The sequence below is a fragment of the Chaetodon trifascialis genome, chromosome 7 (assembly GCF_039877785.1).
Source record: "Chaetodon trifascialis isolate fChaTrf1 chromosome 7, fChaTrf1.hap1, whole genome shotgun sequence".
NCBI lineage: Eukaryota > Metazoa > Chordata > Actinopteri > Chaetodontiformes > Chaetodontidae > Chaetodon > Chaetodon trifascialis.
Genome location: NC_092062.1, coordinates 25,749,138 through 25,772,342, shown reverse-complemented (window position 1 = coordinate 25,772,342; position 23,205 = coordinate 25,749,138). Strand labels below are relative to the sequence as shown.

The following is a 23,205-nucleotide window of genomic DNA, read 5'->3' as shown; positions in this document are numbered from 1 at the left end:
TAATTGACATAATAAAATTATGTCAAAAGGGGGAATGTTATATTTAGGGTCCATTTTACTCACTGTGAATTATTCCCTTTTCATTTGTATTCATGTATTTTTCTGTCCTCATGTAACCTGCAAATCATCTGACTATGTACTCATGTGAACCTGCAAATCATCCTCCTCAGTTTGAACACTGTGGCATTCTACTCGATAAGACGGACGCCGGATGTGCCCACAGAATCCTCTCTTATCTGTTTTCTGTTTTAGTTTGTCTCGTTAGATACACGCCTTGAAAACAACACACACACATCTTTTGTATTATATTGCAGTTAGTTCACTTGAACTTTGGTCGGCCTGTTCATGAATTCTCCAGTCTTGTTCTTGGGCTTCCAACAAAAGAATCAGGGCTAACAGAATCATACATGATGGAACCATTTAAGTCATATATCAAATCACTAAATCACGTTGTCCTGTCACTTTCGAAAACAAGAGACTTCATTTAGGTTGGTAGACTGATAGTTGAAAAATCTTTTAAAATGCTATTATTAATAATTATCTACTATATTAAGTGGTGATTTTTTGTTTTGAAAAAAACTTAATTAATTCTAAAAAGGGGCTAATATCATTTTTGTCAAATATTTCAATTGTTTACCATCACCCTATAGAAGCCATATTATTACAATACATGTGTATGCTCAGAAATCACCAGCATTTTCACCAACATTAAGTCCTGTTTTATGTATTTTAATCCACCCTGACACACACTTTTTATCTCCTGAGAAGTTTCTAAAAACTCCTTCTATCCTCTGGTGGGTTCAAACTTGAAAAATGTGTCCATTAACAAACTTGATTTACACTGAACGTCTTACATGGTTGGATTTAGTTAGGAAGCAAGGCTATATACAAAATGAGGATGGGCTAAAATTTGATTAGGTTTCCTTACAAACTGAATCAAACCATAGAATGAAGACTTACGTTTTGTGTCTGCTGTCGTGTGTCGTGCTGTGCTCCACCTGATATGTTTGACTGAGCGACTGTTGCACAGAAATTGGAGGAGAGGAGCTTCCCAGATGTACCTCCCCGCGATATGGAAGCCATGAAGAAACTTAACCCTTTGCTGATCATTCAGATAAAAAGATCACTGTTTATACTCTACTTTGATAAGGTAATGATATGCAGGGGCTGTAGCCAAAAGCTTAAAGATCATGAGTCCAAATTTCCCCAGCACCACCCCATTTTGTTCATTTAACTATTCAATTGTATTTTCTGATGATTTTTATTATTATCTAAATGCAGTTTCCAGGACTTCCCTGCACTGCCCAAGCAATTGACTTCTTTTACAACTAGTTAATTAAACACATGACAGGAATACAGTCAAATTTGTAACAGTCAATTGGTTTGATGCCTTTATTTTCTAAAGGTTGCATATTGTAAAATAGCAAACAAAGACCCCATCAGTCCATCAGTGTCACACACATGCACGACCTTCCCTTCTATATACAAATACTGATTGTGAGGCACATGACTTCGTAGAGAATCATGATAAATGGAAACAGTTTTAGAGAAACATCAACAGAGAATGAAATAGACAGCAGCAGACACAATTTAGTGCAGATAGCTATCAAAAATACTCTAAAATATAAGTGCAAATATATTTAAGCTACGCTTGCAGGAAAAGACCAGCAGTTAGACAGATCATTTGTGGAAATCACTGACGTTATAATACACACAGTCAACGATATACACACAGGATTATAGTACCACAAAGCAGAGATTTCTTTCTTTAGGCTTTAGGGTCAGTGGTGACTTCCTCCAGCAGTGATTTTTAGTGTTCTGGGTCATCAGTGCTCTAAAAGAGAAAAACAATCATTATGACCTGAGGTTCATCATTTTCTGGCTCCGTTCACACATAAGGACTGAAACAAGAAGAGGCATTAAAAAAAGGAAAACTGAAGCATTTGTGTTCAGTGAACATTAAACAACAGGTTCAACAGTTAGACATGAGTTTGCAGGCTCTACCTTGACTTCTCTCTTCATACTGCTCCTCAGAGCCTTGATCCCCAGGACGACATAGCTGATGACGATGCAGAGCTCCAGGACCGACAGGACGATCAGCACAGCATTGACGCTCTGCAGAAGCATCTGGTGGGACACAAAAACGAGTGTGTTTACTTTAAGATCTTTAAACTCCTGTGTTTAAGAAGATGAATGAAAGTGAATGAGATCAGGTAACATCATCATGGCTCTGTCCTCTCAAACAACGACGACAGTTAACCACCTTAACTTTTCTCGTTTTGTCCGACCAAAAGTCAAAAATCCCAAAAACATCATATAAAACAGAGCAAAGCTGCAATTCCTCATATTTCAGCTCATATTTAGCATTTTTGCTTGCTAAATTGTTAAAACGATGAATCCATAAATATAGCTGGTTATGTATTTTTTGTCAATGAATAAGTAATTCATCAACTAATCATTTTATCATTGTTTTTTTTTAATTTTAGTTAATTTAATGTCTGTGGCACCAGTGATTGTGAGAGGTTCCTCATAATAAATCTGTTGTAAGTCTGTAGATCTGTAAAGGGTCAAATAATCAACAAGCCCTCTATTATCCACTCATCAGTAATATAACTTGGATTTTGAACACTGAGATGACATTTTCCATACGTACCATAATCAATGCTTTGCCTTCCTTGCATCTCTCCGTCACAATGTCCCGACGAGGAGATGATGTAGTGTATCGTGAAATGTAATAATTAGGTCGACACATCCACCACATCCTCCACTTCATTTGTGCTATATTAATGCTGTAGAGTACGATGGCTGCAATGGCAAAGGCAACTCCTGCCAGATTCAGAATCACATTGAGGATGACCTTAAATAGAAGACATGTCAGTTTAAGCACAACCAAACAAAAACCCACAACAGGCAATAAACAGCATACAGTGCACTCATGCAGTTAAAGAGTCACAGACAATCTCGCCCTTTCACACTGAGAGGTTTGTATGTCTGCAGTGGAAACAGCTGCGTGGATGATATTAACTGTAAAGTCTGCAAAAGTGCCAGTGAGCGAGACACTAAATCTATATTCTGTCCTCTCCAATTGAAATACATAATGTATGCATGTGAGGCAACATGGGTGTGTTGGGATGTTTCAAGTACAAAATTCTCTATTTCATTTGTCTTGAACTAAAACAAGAATAAGATGATAATAAAATGAAAGATGACATGAGGATGCTATAAATCTGAACTACTCACCAGACATGGACTGGGGTATTTCTCAGACAAGATGTTCATGATGCCAAACAAGATAAACTAGAAAAAACAACAACAACAAACAAAATCTTTCAACGCCCATTCTTCCACATTCCAGAATGAAGTTGTACTTGTCTTCACTCCAGCTTTGGGAGAAACTTTTGGTGTATCCAGATGTGAATTTTAAATAAAAAATTAATCAATAAAATCCAATATTAACTCGCTTACAATTGCTCCGATCCAAAAAGGAAACTTGGAATAATTCAGTTCCCACGAAGAGAAACCATAATGTCCGCTGAGGATCGCTCCAAGGCCGATGTTGAGCAACCCGATCATAATATGCAGAGCCTGCGGAGGAGGAAACCAGTGTTGGGAAAGTTCACTTTCTACATAAACTAGTTCAAAGTTCAGTTCACAAATGTTAAAATGAACTAGTTCAGTTCGTAGTTCATAATTCAAAATTTTGAACTAAGTTCACCGTTCCAAAAATGAACTAGTTCATAGTTCTTTTTTCTATATGTTGCTGCGAGCTATTATTTTTCAAAATTATTGACACAGCCCTGATGAAAAATCCAGTAGACTACCATTAAAAAAAAAACACTAGGAACCATTAGGTTTCTAATGGTCTAATGGGAATTGAAACCCCATTAGGAACCATTAGAAGAAACCATTAGGAACCTACTGGTCCCATTAGGATGTGAAGCCATGAGGAACCTAATGGTACCATTAGGATATAAAACCATTAGAGACCTAATGGTCCCATTAGGATGTTAAACCATTAGAAACCTACTGGTCCCATTAGAATGTAATACCATTAGAAAGCTACTGGTTCCATTAGGAGCTAAAACCATTAGAAAACTGGTCCCATTAGGATCTAAAACTATTAGAAAACTATGAGAAACCTACTTAGAAACAATTAGAAACCTACTGCTGCAACAGAAATTATAGCAGAGTTCTAACACTGGGCCCCAGAGACATGTCTATACATATGTGTAATTGTGTATAACCTACACAAGGACCCACTAGAAATCACAGATGTGATCGCCAAAGAAGGCTATAACATCTGTGTTTCTCCATCACATTAGGAACCAGACTAGACTGGTATAGAAATGCCTGTGGGAACCATTAAGACTCCTGTAGGAACCATTACACTCCTGCAGGAACCATTAGTAGGGACCGGTTAAAGTCCTGTAGATTTGTATAGTAGATAATAGAATCCCATTAGAAAAACAAACCGAACCATTAGGAAAACATAAGTAGCCATTAGAGACCAATAGAATATACCTAATGGTTGCCTAATGGTTTCTCTGACTTTTTTCAGCAGGGAGCCCATATAGAACCACAGACAGCAATTATTTTATCAGTTTTATCACTGTAACTATGGATCAGATTTCATCTTCATACCCAATTTTGAATCCTCATCCAACCAGGGTTTACATTAGCATTGAGGGGACAGCATTTCCCCATTGCAGCTTCAACGCTTTGTTGCTGTCCATTCAGTCCAGCAGCTGCAGCTTTCACCCCATGTGACTGAAGGGCGGATTTTCTTTTTGAAAACCAGCGGGCAAAGTCTGCACAGAAATGTAAGATTTTTCCCATCCTCACTGACCTTGTCATAAAACTCATTTAAATGATCATATGACGCCTCCATGCTGCTTTTTGTTTTGATGACGCATGTGGCGATGCGACACCGTTGGCTGGTGTTGCCAGATTGGGTGTTTTTTTCCGCTACATATTAAGGCCTGTTTACGGTGTGTTTTAGCCAGGTTTTCGGATTTCTATGGAAATCTGGCAGCCTATTAAACTGAGAGAGCGTGCCGTTCACAGACACCAGAATGAACGAGTTCACAGTAACGTTCATCAGGCAGTAACACAGTATGTTCAGTTCACGTTTTCCCAAAATATGAACAAGTTCATCAACTATGGCTCAATGGCACAACACTGGAGGAAACACAGCATGAACAAGCTGTACAGCATCACTGCAGCTGCCAGGTAACGTTGTCAAAGGTGCAGAGCAGCCCTGTGGTGCAGACGCTTATTCAGAACATCGCCTGAGGCTCCACAGCAGGTACAGAGCTGAGACAGAAGTGGACAGAAGTCACAGAGCAACTTCAAACATATAGTATGAGGTTGTAACTCACCCCGAAGTCTGACTGAGAAGTTTTCTGGACACTCCCCAGGTGCTGGGACACGGAGCAGCACACAGGGCTGTAGCAAAGGCCTTTGAGGATTTGACAAAATGGAGGACAAGCACTCTGGGGGTCAGAGGTCATAGAGAGCACAGTGACCCCATCAGCCTTTGACATGGCCACAGACATCCTGCCCGCTGCTGTAGACTGAAAGAGACGAGACAGTACATGAACTTTAAATCAGCTGAATCAGGTTATGGCTGCTGGTTCTTTACACTTCAATACTGACATCAAATCATCATCATCATTTTCAATCTGAAAACCAGCTGTAACTGAGGCTAAAACTGATGTGCACAACACAGTTTCCACTACAGTTCATAAAACAATGAATCGTATCTGTCAAATGTTATGTGGTTGAAGTTAGACGCCCTCCACTGATTCTGCACATGAAGATCTCTTCAGTCAGCAGGAGGGGTTCTGCTCAGAAAGGCCTCACTGTAAACATGGCGGTCAAAAGACGTCAGTAATCACCAATCAGGAAGGATCTGATGAAATATGTAGGAACTGTACAATCCAGCATTTTGACCCAGCTTAACCCAAAGTAGGAACTGAAAGTCTGTCTCTGTTTTCATTCAGCATTTTGACTGTGACTATTTTCTACATCTGTTTCCTGTGAAACCCCCCAACTTCATGGATAAACAAGCCTTAATAGCTGCAGTGTTAAGTGCAGCGGACACCTGGCAGACTTGATGATGGGTTTTGGTAGGTAAGGGTGTTTCCATTATTTTGTCCAGTGAAGGCTAAACAGAAACACATCCCTGTATAATGTAACACAGTTCACTTTCTAAAACAGTTTCATCACAAATGGACAATTCTAAGCTTCATGAAGGCAGGATTCAGTTCAGATTCAGCTGATTTAGACTGCATTAGTTTTAGCTAGGTGTCCCTAATAAACTGGCAACTGAGCGGACAGACTACAGGATGCAAGTAATGATGGAGTCAAGCCTGTTTTTACAGTTATTACTCTGAATCAGTCGGTAAAAATATATGAAATAACCTCTCACATTTAATTTTCAGCCATGTCAACAAACTGGCCCACTGTGGTCCAGCTGACTCATTTTTAAATCGTACAAATCTTTTTTAAACCATTTTTGAAAAAGCACAGCATCACACACACATAGGACTGTTCTCATCATGTTAACTAGAGCAAGAAAAATAGCTGATTGAAGTTACCACAGTGTATATCAACCTAAAACATATAATAACATTAGCTCTGCACCAGTGTGCAAAAGCAACAGTTTAACCATAAGCTAGCAAGCTAACGTTCAAGTTCATTCTTGACCTTGAAGAAAACAGTTTGACAGGGAAAAAACATTTTTCTCAAATATTGCAATAGTTTAATGTGACTCATCAGTATTGTTGTAATAAACTGCAGCTTCCAACAACAAGTTGCAGCACCAAGCGCATTGCCTCTGAGCAGCCCTGCAATCAGTGAGCGAGAAAAAGAAAATATTGGAAACCAGGCAGAAAAAGTGGGATGAGGTGGGAATATTTATATTGTTATATTTTTCACTTTTTAATAGTCTATTTTTAGAAGATTGTCATGCACCAAGATCACCAAAACAAATTCCTTGTATGTGTAAAATCGTACTTGGCAATAAAGCTTTTTCTGATTCAGATTCTGATATAGTAACACAGGTGGCACCTAAAATTTGGTCTTAAACCCACCAACGCACCTGTTTTCTCCTGAGAAGCTGCCAATTTGTTCCACTATCCTAAGATCATAAAGACTCACCTTTTTGTGTCTCAGAGTAGAAGAAGAAATGAAGTGATTGTACTCCACTCGACAAAATCTCTCTGACCGTATGTTTGTTTGCACAATTCTTGTTTGAAAAAGCAGAAGAACTACTGTCAGCCTGTTCCCAGAATGACCTACCCCCATCAAGAAACTTAACCCTTTGCTGATCATTCAGATAAACACAAAGATGTACAAATAACCAGAAATACCCTGATTTTTATTGAAGTGCTATTCTTACAGCCTAAAGCAAAGAAGAGGTGGCAGTGATGTGCAGGGGTGCAGCCAGAGGTGCAGGTGTCATGAATCCAAACACCAGCACAACCCCATTTAACTGAAGGCAGTCGCTGCTGCAGGTCAAAATGAGAACAACTTGGACTTGGTACCCAACAGAGGCTGCATTTTTATAAGACAATCGGCTCACTCAAACAAACAAGGGTGCAGTCAAAGTCAGGACACTGTTAGACTTTTGTTGACATTTGCGTGTAACACCACATGAAACATTATTATTTAGTAAACTCTAGCGGTCATAGGCAGATTTTTTTAATCATCAGACAGAGCCAGGCCAGCTGTTTATGCCATCTACAGTGAAGTAGTTAAGCTAATCGTCTCCTTCTGTAGCTTCATACTTAAAAGCACTACAAAGCGTTTTTTTATTAGCCCCATTTTGTTTGTCTCTATTCTTCTGACCTGCAGGTGGCGGTAATGTGCCAAGACATGCAGCAACGTGTTGACAAAGGCAAGGAAGAAGAAGACTGCTTGCGAACAATGCAGGTTTGACATTTCTAAAAATGTAGCTCTGTAAATGTTTTATGAGGAAGGAAATGCATTGATGATGATTGTTAGAGGTCGAGGATACAGAGCTGCAGTTTGAACAGCTGAAAATCAGATCGACTGCCAAATAACAGACATACATATTACATCCATCCATCCATTTTCTATGCCGCTTATCCCTTTCGGGCTCGCGGGGGGGCCGGAGCCTATCTCGGCTGTCAACGGGCGAGAGGCGGGGTACGCCCTGGACCGGTCGCCAGCCGATCGCAGGGCACATACACACACCATTCACACTCAAACCTAGGGGCAATTTAGAGTCACCAAATAACCTAATGAGCATGTTTTTGGTCCGTGGGAGGAAGCCAGAGTACCCGGAGAGAACCCACGGGCAGAACATGCAAACTTCACACAGAAAGGCCCTGACCCGGGAATCGAACCTGCGACCTTCTTGCTGTGAGGCACGCACACTACCTGCTGCGCCACCGTGCAGCCTGCAACTAATGTTATTTTCACAACTGATTAAACTCCCAAATATTTTCTTGAGTACAAGGGAAGAATCACAGTTTGCTGACCCATTTTCTCTGTATTTACTGCTTTTACCTTTGATACTTAAAAGCACATTTTCACATGAGCAACATTTTCAACACACAACTTTCACAGAGTATTTTTACTTGTACTTAAAAAAAACATCTGAATGCTCCCTGCACCCCTCCTTCTTAATTAGGATCTTGCCTAGCATCAGCTTTTTGTCTGGTAAGGCTGTTTGGTTAATTCTCAGTTCTTAACAAGTGGCTCTAATCCAGGCGACCTACTCTTGTCCTTTAGAGGTGAAACTGAGGAAGCTGATAAGACTCTTGGTTACGAAATGTTCTTTTCTTCCACCTGCAGGCAGAAATATCAAATGATTTACGTTTTGAAATGTCTGCATCATGTGGTGAGGTGTGACAGGTGTAATTCATCTTACTTGAAATAAACCCTGCATGCTGTTTTCTAGTTGAAATTTTTATGACATTCCCTGTAGACGTTAATCATTGTGACATATGTTCTGCAAGCTAACAGTAAAGTGTGAATTGATGCCAGGGAAACTCTTCCAGCTCCATCTCTCTGTTTCTCGTAATAAAAGATAACATCATGACGCATGACGAAATTTCTTGTTGACTTATGTCACAATGTCGTAACAAATTAAACAAATGTGCCAGTTTACCTTCTGTCTCTGCTGAAGACTCTGACTCTGACTCAGAGTCAATGACAGAGACTCAGACTCTGTGAATGATCAACATCCAACAGCTCAGTTTCAGAATAATCATGTTTAAATCGCGTTACAGTAAGTCATTCAAATAAGCCCAACCTCAACTAGCTACAACATTAAAATGCTTCTTATGCTTATTTTGTTGTACTTTTTTGACACTTTTAGTACATTTTGCTGATAATACCTGTGTACTTTTACTTAAGTAGATAATGAATGCAGTTATTTTACTGAGTTTTTTACATTGTTGTATTGGCAAAATCTGTGAGACACACGAGCTTCAGATCAATGAGGAGGCAATAAAATGAAATTTATTCTGCTCATGTTTATGGTCAGAACATTTTACTGCCATTGTGTCCAATTTTACACAGTACAGAGCTGAGAAAGACAGGGCGGGTACCAGTCGTCAGATTACATTGTGGATTTCCAGACATTTCAGCTGTAACAATGTGTGAACAATGATGAGTGATGAGAAAGCTACAGAAAAGACGTCATAGTGATCCTTCACATTCAAACCTTCAACCTTCATCACTTAAACACATGATGGTTCACATTGAACAGCATTCCTGAACCTCTACCAGGTGTTTAGATTGATAACATCTTGAATGAGGTCAAAGCCAGGGAAGTCCATGGCAATGATACCCAAGCATGGTCTGTGCTGATTGGGGAAAAACTGCCTGAGGTATTGATTGAGCCATGGGTTTACCTTTTCAGCTACTCTTTTGGGAGTCAGGAACATTCCCCAGAAACTACCAAAGCCGGTGCCGCTGGTGTAGGTCAAAACAGCATTATCGCCTCCACAGGCTTCAGCAGCTTGGCTCAGCTGTTTGACTATTCTGTTGTCTTTATCTTGAATGTTGGTGACCTTCTGGCTACCTGTCCCATCTGGTTCGATGAGAGGAATTCCTAGTGTGAACGTATTCTTCTGCAAAAACACGATCTTGCCCCTGACCTGACCCATAGTTGGCATTCCGGAGGTCACCCAATAATGCTGGTCGCTGCCAATCAGACCCTCAACCAGTTCATTGACCAAGATCTTCTCGAAAGAATCTGCTCGCACTTCAATGAGCACAGCCTCGGTCTTATACTCTGACAGGAAGGCCTGGACGGTGTCTAGGACCTCCTTCAGCGTGCTGTGCTGATACGCCACCCCTTTAATGACATAGAGGGTGCCACCTAGCCCAAACACTTTGAGATCCAGGAAGCGAATGCCGGCCCTGAGCTGATCCATCAGGGAGAAAGCCTGGCATTCAGCCTCTGGACCTCCATACAGGGCCATGCTGTCATGGGTACCAGGGATGGTGACGAGAGAGAGGGTGAGGAAATCCTGAACTTTTGCCATCCATGGAATTTTGTAGGACTCCGGCAGCACAAGTTTTCCCTTGTCATTGAAGTACTGGCCATGGCACAAAAAGCTGATCATTTAAAACAAGATTTTGTGATGTTACAATAATTCCAATGCCACAAAGTTACAGTCTAAAAAGTATCTCTGCGTGTATTTTATTTGCAAATCTTTCAGATTATACTTACATGACAGACAGCAAAACAAAGTGGAAAAGCAGACACTTGTGAGCAGCCTTCATTCTCAGAAAGATGAGCAATCTAGCAAATAAATTGTAAAAATATTTACACATTTATCACAGCAAAATCATTCATTTTGAATAAAAGGCAGGCATGGATAAATTACTAAGGACTTAACCAAGGTAAGCACACACCTGGAAGGTTTTAATAAACAGCGCCGGCTAAAATGAATGATTTTTTTGTACTATACCTTACAGGCAAGAAGATTTCACTGCAGACTGCTGCGATGGTCACAATGTGGACTGCTCAGCTACATATCCAAACTTATATTGCTTGGTTATCTGGAAAATCTGAGGCGTGGACGATAAATATCAGATGTGTGACTGATTGTTCTTGATGAAGGACATTAAAACATGTTTGCACAGATTGTGGTGTTTGAGAAGGCAGGTCCTTTTACTGGACTTGATTAGATTTGATTTCTAACATGCATTACCTTGAATGCCAGCAGCTGCACCGGTGCAACAAATATATGATGGCTCAACTGTTAAATAAGAGCTAAATGAGCCAAAAATGTGTGAGTTATTATCTTTGCCATCTAATTTGTGATATTACATTGAACATGGGCTATCAGTAACTGAACAAAAGCTTATTACCTAATAAAACAGGGCAGAACTGAGGAATATACATACTGTATCTGAAACAGATTATATGTACAGTAGGTTAAGGACTGTTAAGGCAGGTATGGTCACACTCACACTGATGTGTCAGTAAAAACACCAGGGGTAGGATTCAGATTTAAGCTTTTTTCCAGGCAATGAGATTCATAGTGTCCAAGTTACAGCATGGCAGAATCAAATATGTTCACTCAGTTTCAGTGAATGAACTTGAATTAATATTTCTGCATGTGTGCGTGGTAAGGAAATAAAGAAATAAATAAACCACTGCCACTGGAACCTGCACACCAAGCAGCTCTTGTTATACAGGCCCAAACGGTCTGTCTCTGAGCTCCATGCTGTCTCAATCAAGCATAGGTCCTGTCCAATCTGCTGCTGGCACTGCTGTCAAGATACAACCCTGATTTTAAAACCGTTAGGATGATGTGGCACACATAAATGAAAGAGAATGTGATAATTTGCTAATGCTTACTAAAACATTCCAAGGACAATATATTTTATGTTTTACTGCATCAGCTTCATTGATTTTTGTAAATATCTGCTTATTGTGAATTTGATGAAGCAATATGTTTCATACAATTTGGGTCAGGAGCAGCTACAGACTGGGAAAGATGTGGAACGCTCCAAAAACACGTTTGGAACATTCCACAGGTAAACAGGTACATTGGTAACAGGTGAGAGTATCATGATTGGGCATGAAAGGGACATCTTGGAAAGGCTCTGTCGTTTACAGGCGAGGATGAAGCGAGGTTCACCACTTTGTGAACACATGATTGTATAAAGGATGTTTTCAACATGGGCTCCGAAACACTCTGTAAAACTGTTGTCAGTACAGACAGTTCATTTGCAGATGATTGGATTCTGTTTTTAATCATGTTTTAAACACTTGCTTGCAATCAGGGTTGTACAATGTCACTCACTGACGTCATCCTAAAACGATGAGAATTACATTGAATTACATGATATATTATGAATTATAATAATTCAGTTATACATTGTGAATTATTTTAAATGCGTTTCAGGTCAATATCAAAACACAAAAGTTTTTCATTTTCTCAACGATTCAAGACCAAAATTTAAAGCTGTTGTTTACATAATAACCGATGGATGGCAACAACACGCCGAGGACGCGTCGACTTCCGGAAATACCAAAGAAGAAGAGGAAGCAGTAAAGATGGCGGAGAAAAACAGCAGTGACCAAACTGAGGAGGCAAATGTAGAGAGAAACGTTACTCCCGGAGGATCCATGATGATGGTCAATGTCAAAACGCCTAAAGGGCAGGAAAAAATTGCGATTTCGGAGGATTCTTCTGTCGCACAGGTGCGTTAACGGACCTTTTTACATGTTGTCCAACAGCGACTTCATCATTACATATATTTTCGTTGGCCCATAGATATCTAGTGTCTGTCTGCGTTGTTGAAAAATTTTTTGGTAGAAAACAACGTTTAGATTGATTTTTTCCAAAGTTAGCAGACATTTGTGTGATCACAGAAATGACAGGAAAGTTAGCCGTTCGGAGCTAACGTGTCAACGTTAGCGTTGCCGTTGCGAAACATCGCGACATTTAAATTTGATCCCACATAATTCTAAAGTTGGAAGTGCATTGAAATGACTGTTTGGTCAATTTGACCGAAAGCGATAACGACGTGACGTTATCTCACGTTATCTGTCCACCGCTCAGTGACAGCTCGCTATCTCAGTGACTGGGTGGGGTGAAGTTGACCAACGTTGCTCAGCAAATTTACGCGCTGATAACGATCAACCACGCAAGCGTACTGATCAGTGAAGATATTTGTTGGCCTGTTCACTTTTTCACTGTTGACCAATCGACTCCTCCTCCTGTTTGCGTTGCCCTTAAGCAATAATCTACCGTCTGGCCTCGGTTAGTTTCACCATCTGATCATCACAGCTGATCATGTTTTTGTGAAAATTCCCAAACGAATGCTGATCTGTGCTCGCTCTTGTCTCGTTTGTCCAGTTTAAACAGGAGATATCCAAAAAGTTCGAGGCCAAGCTGGACCAGCTGGTGTTGATATTTGCTGGAAAGATTCTGAAGGATGGCGACACTTTACACCAGCGCGGTATCAAAGACGGGTTCACTGTTCACCTCGTTATCAAGACGGCCCCAAAGTAAGTACAATCCACGAGATGTTTGTAGGTCAGGAGGCAAAGGTCAAGCCAGGCCAGTCTTATTTGATGGTTGCTGTCTCTCTTAAGATCAACAGGTGGCAGTACATCTCAGACCAATTCCAGTTCTGCAGCGCCTCAAAATAGCACCAGCAGCAGCAGCAGCAGCGGCAGCAGCTCCTCCAGCGCCTCTGTAGCAGACAGAACAGGAGGTGGTACGAGTCAGACACCGACACAGCCTGCTAATGCAATGAGTAAGACTGTAAACATCTTTTCAATGACTTGCTTTTCTTTTTGCGCTGCAGTGAGTTTAAGTTTTCTGATTTCTATCACGTAGATTATGTACTAATTATTCCCAAGAGGGACAGTGAGCAGAAGATGAATCTAAGTCACCAGGTCACACATACACAATATTGAAGGAGCTAGCCTATTGCTAGCCACTGAGATGTCTTATCCTGGCGTGACCTGTGTGTTGCCTCCTCCAAGAATCTACACTTAATTCGTTGTTGCAGCATAACAATGTCTTTATTGGCTTACTGTGCTCAAAACGTGAACAATAACCATTTCTTCTTTTATCAACAGACCAAACACCCAGCTTCCAAGCAATCGTTTCAGCACCACAGCGGTCAAAAACCATTTGCCCTTCCGGAATCGAACACCTGACATCAGCAGGAATAAATAATTTCCCAAATTGGGATCAATAAAGAAACGGTCTCTCTAAGTCCTCCTACCTTTGTACCTGAGCCCATAGACTTACAGCAACACCAGTGTTCACAACAGTGAACAGCACACATGAACCTCATGATGTATTTAACACATATTTGGCTCCTACACACGATGTGAAAAGACAGCATGTGAAAACACGCTCAGCCTCCCCTTCCTGTAGTTTGATGATACGTAATTGTTGATGGTATAAATGGAAATTGTTATAGCCTTGCACAGCGAGCCTCTAGAATAAGCGTATGAATCATACATCAGACACTGTACACGCCATTAACATTAATTAAAACTCGATGAGTCAGAACATCAACCACACACACAAAACCAGAGGCGTACACAGTGAGGAGGATCCAGCGTTCGAGCTGGATGCAAAACACTTCAATCACAAGTTGGCATTTAGTTATTAAGTTCTGCTCTTTCTATGACTGAGCACAGATGCAGCATTCTTGCAGACTTGAAATCCAACTTTTCACCTGCATTTCCACACAGACTTTGACAAGAAACCATAGCTTCAGGGGACTAAACTCCAGCTTTGTTCCTCTTTCTCCTCCTCCTCCTCCTCAGGTGGACTCGGTGATCTGTCTGGCCTGTTGGGTCTGAGCATGAGTTCTTCCAACTTAATGGAGATGCGGCAGCAGGTGCAGAGTCAGCTCATGTCCAACCCACAGCTGATGTCGCAGATCATGGGGAACCCGCTGATCCAGAACATGATGTCCAACCCAGACCTGATGAGACAGATGTTTGCAGGCAGTCCTCAGATGCAGCAGCTCGTGGAACAGAACGCGAATGTGTGTGTTTGGATTATGTCATTTTTGTGCAATTTTGTGACTTATTGTTTTACTCAGAACTGTATTTTCTGCATGAAACAGGATCCAAGGTGTCATCAGGTAAAATGTGCTGGGTGGAAAATAAAGGAAAAGTCTGATGAGACATTAGTTGCAGAGGGATTGACTGGTGGCCGTCATTCCAGGCAGAATGTTGCTTCTTCCTATATGCCGCCCCAGCTCTCAGTGTTTTTGTCATTTGACTTTCTCTTGCCTTGAGAAACCATAGAGTTGGCAAGGAAACCACCAGTGATATAAGAGATGATGTGTAACCAGGATTGGGCGCTAAGCAACCCTGAGTTTTGGGTTTATACTGCTCTGTGGAGAATTTATGCAGACATCAAAATTGGTATCTTGTGTGCCCAGGATAAAAAGAGAATCATCTTTCAGGACTTTGGGGATTTTGCTCGGCTTAGAGTTGACTTTTGTCATGTTTGTCTGTGCAGATGCAGAATCCGGAAACACTGTCCATGCTGTCCAACCCCAGAGCCATGCAGGCCCTCATCCAGATCCAACAGGGTCTGCAGACCTTGGAGACAGAAGTCCCGGGATTCATGTCCAGGTACCAGCTGTTTGAATTCCTTCAGTCATTTAAATCATGAAGTCCTCGAGGAGGACCCCAACTCAGACCCCGTAGATTTGCTATAACTGATTCGGGAACCTCTCTGACATTGTATCAAGACTTCAGAGCAAAGCACAAAGTCTTTGGTAAACTGCAGCGAGTGAGTGAGTGAGTGAGTGAGTGAGTGAGTGAGTGAGTGAGTGAGTGAGTGAGTGAGTGAGTGAGTGAGTGAGTGAGTGAGTAACCTGAGGCGCCAGATGGTTTCTTACACAGAACCATCTGGAAAGTCGTCTTTGGAAACTGTTTGGAAAAGGGCAGGCACTTTCAAAAAATACTTGGCAGTTGATTGGCTGAACCGTCTGTCCATCACCGTCTACCGTGGGCTCTTAAATCAACGAACCATATGATGTTTGTAGTAGGGCTCCTGCCCCAGCCTGGAAGAGGAGCGAAATCGTCTTTTCCATTGAGGAAAGCCTTCAGTGCTGTTCTTGGCATAACTAGGAGTTCTTTATAGGACGCTGATTGGTCCAGACCACCGTGGATCAGCCAGAAACCACAACTTGAACCCTGTTGTGAAGGATTCTTGGCTCCTGTGATTTTGTACGATATCTTTGGTCTCGTGAACCCAGTTAAGCGAAGTGCAGCTCAATAAAAGTTTAAAAAGCTTGGACCTCTGTGGCCTGGTCGATAAACATTTTTCACGCTCTGTTCAGTTTAATATTGTCAGCTCACATGATTGCTTGGCTTTTGTTGGTTGTAGGTTAATTTAGATAGAGTGTAGGATTCTATAGATATTCTTTTGTTGTTGCTGTTGTTTGTATCACCACTAGGGGGCACTGGGTCAGGCACAGCAGGGAATAGGGGTGGCCAGGTTGGAGTCAGGTGTTTGGCACCGGGAGAGATATCACACACACACACACACACACACACACACACACACACACACACACACACACACACACACACACATAGGGCAGAGCAGGTCAGAGAGAAAATGTTTAAATATAGGTTATAAATTTATATGTTATAAATATGTTTTAATATGTTTGAAGACTGAGAATAAATGATTGAAACGTGGAATCTGGCCTTGAATTCTTTGTTAGTGTGCGTAAACCTAACCAACCCGGTGCATCTGTGGCCTTTTGAAAGTTTCTATTTTGAATTTTTTCTTGAGTTTTTGGATTTTGTAAGAAGCCCTTTTTATCTTTGTTTTTTGGATAAGTGGCCACAACATAAAGAAACAGTAATCAATAATGTGTTGAAGTCACAGTGTATTTATATTTGTTTCTTTCCCCTCTCTAAATCACTCAGAGGTTTCACAGTTCCTCCAACCACAGGGGGCAGCATCCCTCCAGAGAACCCTCGCCCTCCTGCCATGGCCGCAGCATCCAGTCCCTCCCAGCAGCAGCTCATGCAGCAGATGTTACAGATGTTTGCTGGTGGAGGGCCATCAGTATGTTCCCTCTAATTACCCCAATTTGTCCTGTTTTCTAAAGTCAGACCAAGTGTTTTTCAGCAGGTCTTATTCAGTGTTAACTGAGACAGATGCTGCACTTCCATCAGTTTAGATTCTTTCCACTTTTGCAGCCTCTTAACAGCTTGGGAGCGTTAGTGTTTTTCATTGATAATGCCATTTGTAAATTTGGTTGGCGTTTGATATCAGTGCAGCTTTTAGCACTTGCTCGGTTGAATGTTGTTAAAGCGAGATTATTGTAAAACCAGAAAGGGCTTCATTCACTGAAACAGCTGAAATACTGGAAAAGTTGGAGCAGCAGTTGAGATACAGTCAAAGAAATTTAATCAGCGCTGAATTAGGTTCAAGTCAAAGTGCTGCAAGTTCCAGTTAAAATGGAAGTTCTGAAATAATTAAATTTTAATTTTATGTGAACAAATTAAAACAAAATGTCAGTGTCGGCTTAAGTGGAAGCACTGAAAGCTTACTTTAAATCTATTTCTTTGCTGAAAATTGAAGATCTGAGACCTGCGAGGGCTCGAAGCGTCAGTTGAAATGTAATTACTGAAAGCGGATGAAGTGGAAGCAGTAAAAGTGTAAGTTAATGATAGCTGACTGGCTCCTCTGTTGCTTTCAAAGTGAAAACACTTACAATATGACATTGTGTCAAAGGATGAGTTGATGCTTGACGTGGGAGTTCAAACCCAGACTGCTGGATGTAAAAAGCATCAGCATCAGCTGATCTAAAGAAACGTTTGGTGGGATCTCTTCAGTCACCATTTAAAGTCTGTAATCTGCATGAAGAAGATCCTCCTCTGTAAAGAAGCAGCTTCTGACCTCATGCGTCGTCTCCCTCCTCACAGCTTCAGACCCCGGAGGTTCGTTTCCAGCAGCAGCTCGACCAGCTCAACGCCATGGGCTTCATCAACCGCGAAGCCAACCTGCAGGCGCTCATCGCCACGGGAGGGGATGTCAACGCCGCCGTTGAGAGACTGCTGGCCTAACTCACAGGCGCGGGGGGCTTAAAAATCAATAAGTATATGAGCACAGTCCTCCATTATATGCAAGTCTGACCTGAGACCCGGACAGCTCAGTGGGATTCCAGTCTCTTGTCGTCTCTGTCGCTGGTTTCTAACAGAATTGGTCCTTTGCTTGATGCTCTGGCAGCGCCGCTACCTGTTACACGACGCCACGACTCACCGCCGAGACCGCTGAGTTACTCCGACCAGTGCAGGATGATTTCTGACCTGCTCATTCACAGGTCGTCTACGCGATGTTACCAAGGAATCAACTTTCGACAGTTACTTATTTTCACATTGTTTAATTTGAACAGATTGTATTCAGGCGGTTTGATAAAGAGCTTTGAGTTGGGAGGTCGGATGGTGGTCGTCTGTGCTCCCTGCCTGGAGAACCGGCCTGTTTTCATATGCTGTTTTTCATCCTCTTGCACAGATGACTGGTATTTATTTCTATTATCTCCTCACAGGATTTTCTACCCTGACAGGTTCTGGACACTTTGTACTTCCCTGTTTCTCTTAACTGTCCTGAATCTTGCTGGTATGACGCTACTGGCTGAATGTTTGAGGAGGAGAAAGTGAAAGTTTTCTGGTTGTTGGACCAAAGATATGAGTGTGGACAATGTGACCTTGTATACAGTGAGAAGACAGAGACTTTTCAGCTGGTAGAGATTTTGTTAAGCTGAGGTAGACGTCCCTTTGATATCTATAATTTCCATCCAAATTACATCTGATTGTTTTAATCTGTAATTTGTTCTCCAATGAAAGTGCTGCAATCACAGTATCGCCTTAAAAATTCCAGAAACCTTTACAGAGGATTTTATTCCAATCGCCCACCGTGTTACCAAACAGGTTTGGTTCAAGCTGTCGACTAAGACTGTAAGAGTAAACAAACTAAACTTGGATCCATTTGGATTTTTTTTAAATTCTAAATTAACAACTGAAATTTCCATTTGCCAGTTTTTGCCTTGTGCTTCCGACAAATTGATTGCTGCTTCCAGTGATTTCTGAAACATCTGACAATTATGTTACTCCTCCTAAGAAATTGAAATTTAAATGATGTCTTTGTCCCTGACAGTCATCTGTACAGTTCTGTTAATTAAATGAAGCAATGCAACAAATATTATTCCACGAACTGTAAAAGTCTGTATTGTGCCTTTATCAAATGCAAATACACAATTATTTAAAATAAAATTACCTATTTGTTATTGCTCAATTTATAAAAGTGTTTTTTCTTTTGTCTTAAAATGTAAAAAAAACCTTCTCTGTGTTACACATAAAACCTTAAACTGTAAACTAATAGCTGTAATAGCTGTGTGTTAGATAAATCCACAGGAGTACAAACAAACAGTGTATATCTCTGAAGTATTTGGAGTCAAAAAGGCTAAAGTCCTAAAAAAATGGAAATACTTACTTACAGTACCACCTGTAACTATAGCGCATGAATAAATATACTACGCACATTGAGAAAAACATAGTAAATATAAATATTTTAGCAAATCAGTCAAGTTTTTAAAGATGAAAGCTATTCCTACAATTCCCACAATGCATTGAGAAGGCACCCGGAAAGGGAGAAAAATAGTCAGCTGACTTGAGTTGAGGAGTAGTTTTTGACAGTTTAAAGGCTGTTTGTTTGTTTAACAGTCGAGTTTCTTTGCATTATCGGTCGTTCGTGAGTAAAGTAGTTATGTTACGACCAAAGGCGTTAACGCAGGTCCTCAGCCAAGCGAACACGAACGGAGTCCAGAGTACCCTGTGAGTAGAGCTAGCTAGCTGGTTAGCTAGCAGCATGCTAGCAAGATGCTACTTGTAACCTGCAGGAGTTAATACGGTTTTTGACCATAATTATGAGTGGGGTTGTAACGATTACAACTATCGGCTTTATGTCATACGTGGAAATGCAAAGAATCTGTAAAATATCGCGATAAATAGACGATAATCCCCCTCTTGAATGCGACGGTACAAGAAACCTGAAGCTAATAATAACATCAGTGCATTAATCACAAGCAGTGATAGTAACAGTCAACTTAACATGCTGTCTGCTAGTGGTACGTTTTACATGAGCTGAAATGTAACTGAATATTTAACATAGTGTGATTAACATAGTTTTGTGTATAAAATGTCAAAAAAAAAAAGTGGAAAAATTCACTGATTCTGTCACGTTCATTTAAACTGTAACTGCATTTCTACAGATGCCTTCATTTGTTGTTATTTCTCAGTAGAAAAATATTATTATGAGTTCAAAATGGACTTAAAATTACAAACACCTTGTTTTATCTGTGACCACAACACAATCATTTAACTTGAAGCATGTAACATCATTGATAACAGTTTAAATACTTGTACATTTTAGTTTGCTCGATAGAGGAGCTCGAGTAAAATCCACAGACTGACAGCCTGTAGGAAAATTATTTCACACCTTCATCTGCTGGATACTGAAACCTCCAACTTCACACTCTCACCAGCTTACTGAATAATGAAGGATCACTCCTGGCTTACTCTGGGTATGGGGACACTGACGCACGAGTGACAGCCGCCATCGCGAGCAACATCTGGGCGGCCTACGACAAGAACGGCCACCAAGCCTTCAACGAGGACAAACTCAAATTCATTCTCATGGATTGCATGGTAAGAAGGGCAGGTCTTCCAAAACCGCTGCAGCTGCTCTCACGTTTATGATGCGTGATTGTGAGCTGGACAGTTAAACAAACTCAGATCTGGGGAAAGGATCTTGATGGTTAGACTGTGAATTCAGACAGGTGGTATTTGGGCACTTGGTCACCTTCTCTCTCGTTTTCTCTCTCAGGAAGGAAGAGTGGCCATTACTCGTGTAGCCAACCTACTACTGTGTATGTACGCCAAAGAGACGGTGGGCTTTGGAATGCTTAAAGCCAAGGTGAGAGCTCCAGCACTGTTCCTGTCACTGGTTACCCACACAGCCAATGTCCTGCTTTCACTGGCGTGGCATGTATTCACTGCGGTTTGCAGTACTCATCAAGGCCATTTGTATACTTTGGGTTAGAGCACTAACATGTAATAGGACCTTTTCAAGCTTTGTGTTGAAGATCCCTGACCTCCACCACCCAAAGAAAACTGATTAATTTGACATTAAAAGAGTTGTGACCACTGGGACACGTTTGAACAAATCTTAATTCAATCACCAAGGTTGGAGAGCTGCTTGTTCGATGAAATATTGCATGTAGATTTTGACATTTTCACAGGCGAACTCTGAATGAGTCTCTAAGTAGGTGAACGCTGAATTTCGTTGCTCAGGTAATGTCTGGGGACCGCCAGCTTTGCAGGAAGACGGAATATTTCAGTCGAAGATTGAACGATGAAAATATTACCGCGTTCACACCTGCAGCCTCTCGATGTGGTAGATTTCAGTTCAAAACGTGTGCAGTTGAGATTTTTCACCCCAGCTGACATCCTGGTATATTGACTCAATCCCAAATATCTAAGCCTTTGTAAATTACTTGAAGAGAACACAACTGCATTCAATAAGCTCGTAGAAATGTGGACTAGTTGACTGCACAATGGCCACAACTGACAGTCATTGTCATTGTAGTTAAATCCTCTGATTATTTTCTCGATTTTGCCTCTAAAACATCATGAAGCAGTGAAAAAGGCTCATTGTATTTTTTCGGAGCTCCAGATGATGAGACCAAATGTCTTGTTTTGTCAGATCAACAGTCCAAAACCCAAAGATATTCAGTTTACTCAGATCAGAGACAAGCAACAGCAGCAAATATTCACATTTGAGATGCTTAAACAGTCGAATATTTGGCAGTTTTGCTCGAAAAATTACTTAAACACTGAATTAAGAATAGTCCCGTTGCACCGTGCTGCATGATGTCATGTTGAGCTTGATTTAAAACCAATCATGTCGTATTGACTCAGCTAAAAAACCTGTTTTACAGTGGATTTTCCTCAGAGTTCAGATTAGACAGAAGCAACTACAATAACAGACAGCACATAAGACAGTGGCTCCAACTGTGAATACAGCCTTTGTTAACACTTTTCTGTGTCTGCTGTGTTTGTAGGCAGAAGCACTGGTGCAGTATCTGGAGGAACCATTAACCCAGGTGGCAGCGTCATAGTGGAGATGTGATCGAAGCTCTGCTTGTTGCTTCTGCCTGCCAGGAAAAAAAAAAAGCATATGATCCAGGTCATTGGTGGACTACTGTAACATCCTGTGTAGATGCATATGGCCCTGAGTGAGTGAGTGAGTGAGTGAGTGAGTGAGTGAGTGAGTGAGTGAGTGAGTGAGTGAGTGAGTGAGTGAGTGAGTGAGTGTGGGGTGGTGGAGTCCTTGTATTTATAATCATGGTATTGAAACAAATAACTTGTATGGGTTTTTGAATATTTCCCCCCCTCCTGCGGCTCCGTTCATCTAATAGTCTGAAAGTCCACTTAATTTGTCGGTGGGACGTCTGAGTGTGCGGCTGCTGAAATGATTCCATTATCAGCTGGTCCCACGGTTGATTCATTCATTTGCAGTTTTCGTTCAAGCGTGCCGAGAACAGTTAAGCAGAAAATTGAACATTTTGAATCCTATCAGCGGGCTGAAATGCGTATAACACAAAGGCTTGTGGAAGCCCTCAGAAGAGTTTCTGCCTGATGAAATGCATTATGATTATTCGCTAAGTTCTCTTTCACAGCTGTCTAATAAACAGTTTTTGGACAAATATTCACACGATCTTATTTTGTGTTTATGCTCTGAACTGAGTGCTCGGTGTGACCTGAGTTGGCTCAGAGATTGATATGAATCATAGATGATTTCAAAGCTAAAAAAAAAAACAATTTACCAGGATTCAGTGTTTCTGTTAGACGCATAATAATGTATTTTTAATGCTGCACTAAAAAGGCCGCCTAAAGAAAGCTTGAAGGAATTTCTTCAATCAATCAAGTAGTTAAGATGTATTTTGTATTTGCTGTATTATCACCCCTCTATAAAGCTGATTTGGGTACATGCAGAAAACAGAGCCTGCAAACACTCATGTTGTTATTTTATTCTCATTACGTAAAATAGATTCTCTCAACATTTTCACATTTTTGTTGAAATAACCGTTGGTTTTTTTTTTTGGTTTTTTTTTCAGCATTAACCAGTTTTAATTTCTCGATTT

The 23,205-nt window shown here is 40.9% G+C and overlaps 4 protein-coding genes across 7 annotated transcripts; 2 read left to right on the top strand and 2 right to left on the bottom strand.

The window, feature by feature from the left end:
- Nucleotides 1-1,378: 1,378 nt before the first annotated feature.
- On the bottom strand, nt 1,379-7,219 carry tmem176l.4 (transmembrane protein 176l.4). Its single transcript, XM_070966849.1, has 7 exons — nt 7,162-7,219; nt 5,379-5,573; nt 3,466-3,585; nt 3,241-3,297; nt 2,654-2,857; nt 2,005-2,127; nt 1,379-1,834 (listed from the first exon to the last, which is right to left on the bottom strand). Exons 2-7 carry the CDS (start codon nt 5,553-5,555, stop codon nt 1,811-1,813), a joined length of 705 nt encoding a protein of 234 aa, XP_070822950.1. The 5' UTR covers nt 5,556-5,573; nt 7,162-7,219; the 3' UTR covers nt 1,379-1,810.
- A 2,536-nt stretch (nt 7,220-9,755) lies between these two features.
- On the bottom strand, nt 9,756-10,764 carry LOC139333383 (1-phosphatidylinositol phosphodiesterase-like). The gene is made up of 2 exons (XM_070965741.1): nt 10,712-10,764; nt 9,756-10,596 (listed from the first exon to the last, which is right to left on the bottom strand). Exons 1-2 carry the CDS (start codon nt 10,762-10,764, stop codon nt 9,756-9,758), a joined length of 894 nt encoding a protein of 297 aa, XP_070821842.1.
- Nucleotides 10,765-12,532: 1,768 nt separating this feature from the next.
- On the top strand, nt 12,533-19,378 carry ubqln4 (ubiquilin 4). 4 transcript variants are annotated; one of them, XM_070967375.1, is made up of 7 exons: nt 12,533-12,697; nt 13,356-13,507; nt 13,595-13,758; nt 14,789-15,012; nt 15,495-15,610; nt 16,922-17,063; nt 17,927-19,378. In XM_070967375.1, the coding sequence occupies exons 1-7, from the start codon at nt 12,551-12,553 to the stop codon at nt 18,065-18,067; spliced, it is 1,086 nt and encodes a 361-aa protein (XP_070823476.1). In that variant the 5' UTR covers nt 12,533-12,550; the 3' UTR covers nt 18,068-19,378. The 4 variants fall into 4 exon arrangements, with proteins under 4 accessions (XP_070823476.1, XP_070823478.1, XP_070823477.1 ...); XM_070967377.1 differs by having other exon boundaries at nt 13,595-13,716; nt 15,495-15,619; nt 17,927-19,299; XM_070967376.1 differs by having other exon boundaries at nt 13,595-13,719; nt 15,495-15,619; nt 17,927-19,299.
- A 243-nt stretch (nt 19,379-19,621) lies between these two features.
- lamtor2 (late endosomal/lysosomal adaptor, MAPK and MTOR activator 2) lies at nt 19,622-23,056 on the top strand. Its single transcript, XM_070966450.1, has 4 exons — nt 19,622-19,834; nt 20,545-20,707; nt 20,886-20,975; nt 22,123-23,056. Exons 1-4 carry the CDS (start codon nt 19,767-19,769, stop codon nt 22,177-22,179), a joined length of 378 nt encoding a protein of 125 aa, XP_070822551.1. The 5' UTR covers nt 19,622-19,766; the 3' UTR covers nt 22,180-23,056.
- Nucleotides 23,057-23,205: the final 149 nt, after the last annotated feature.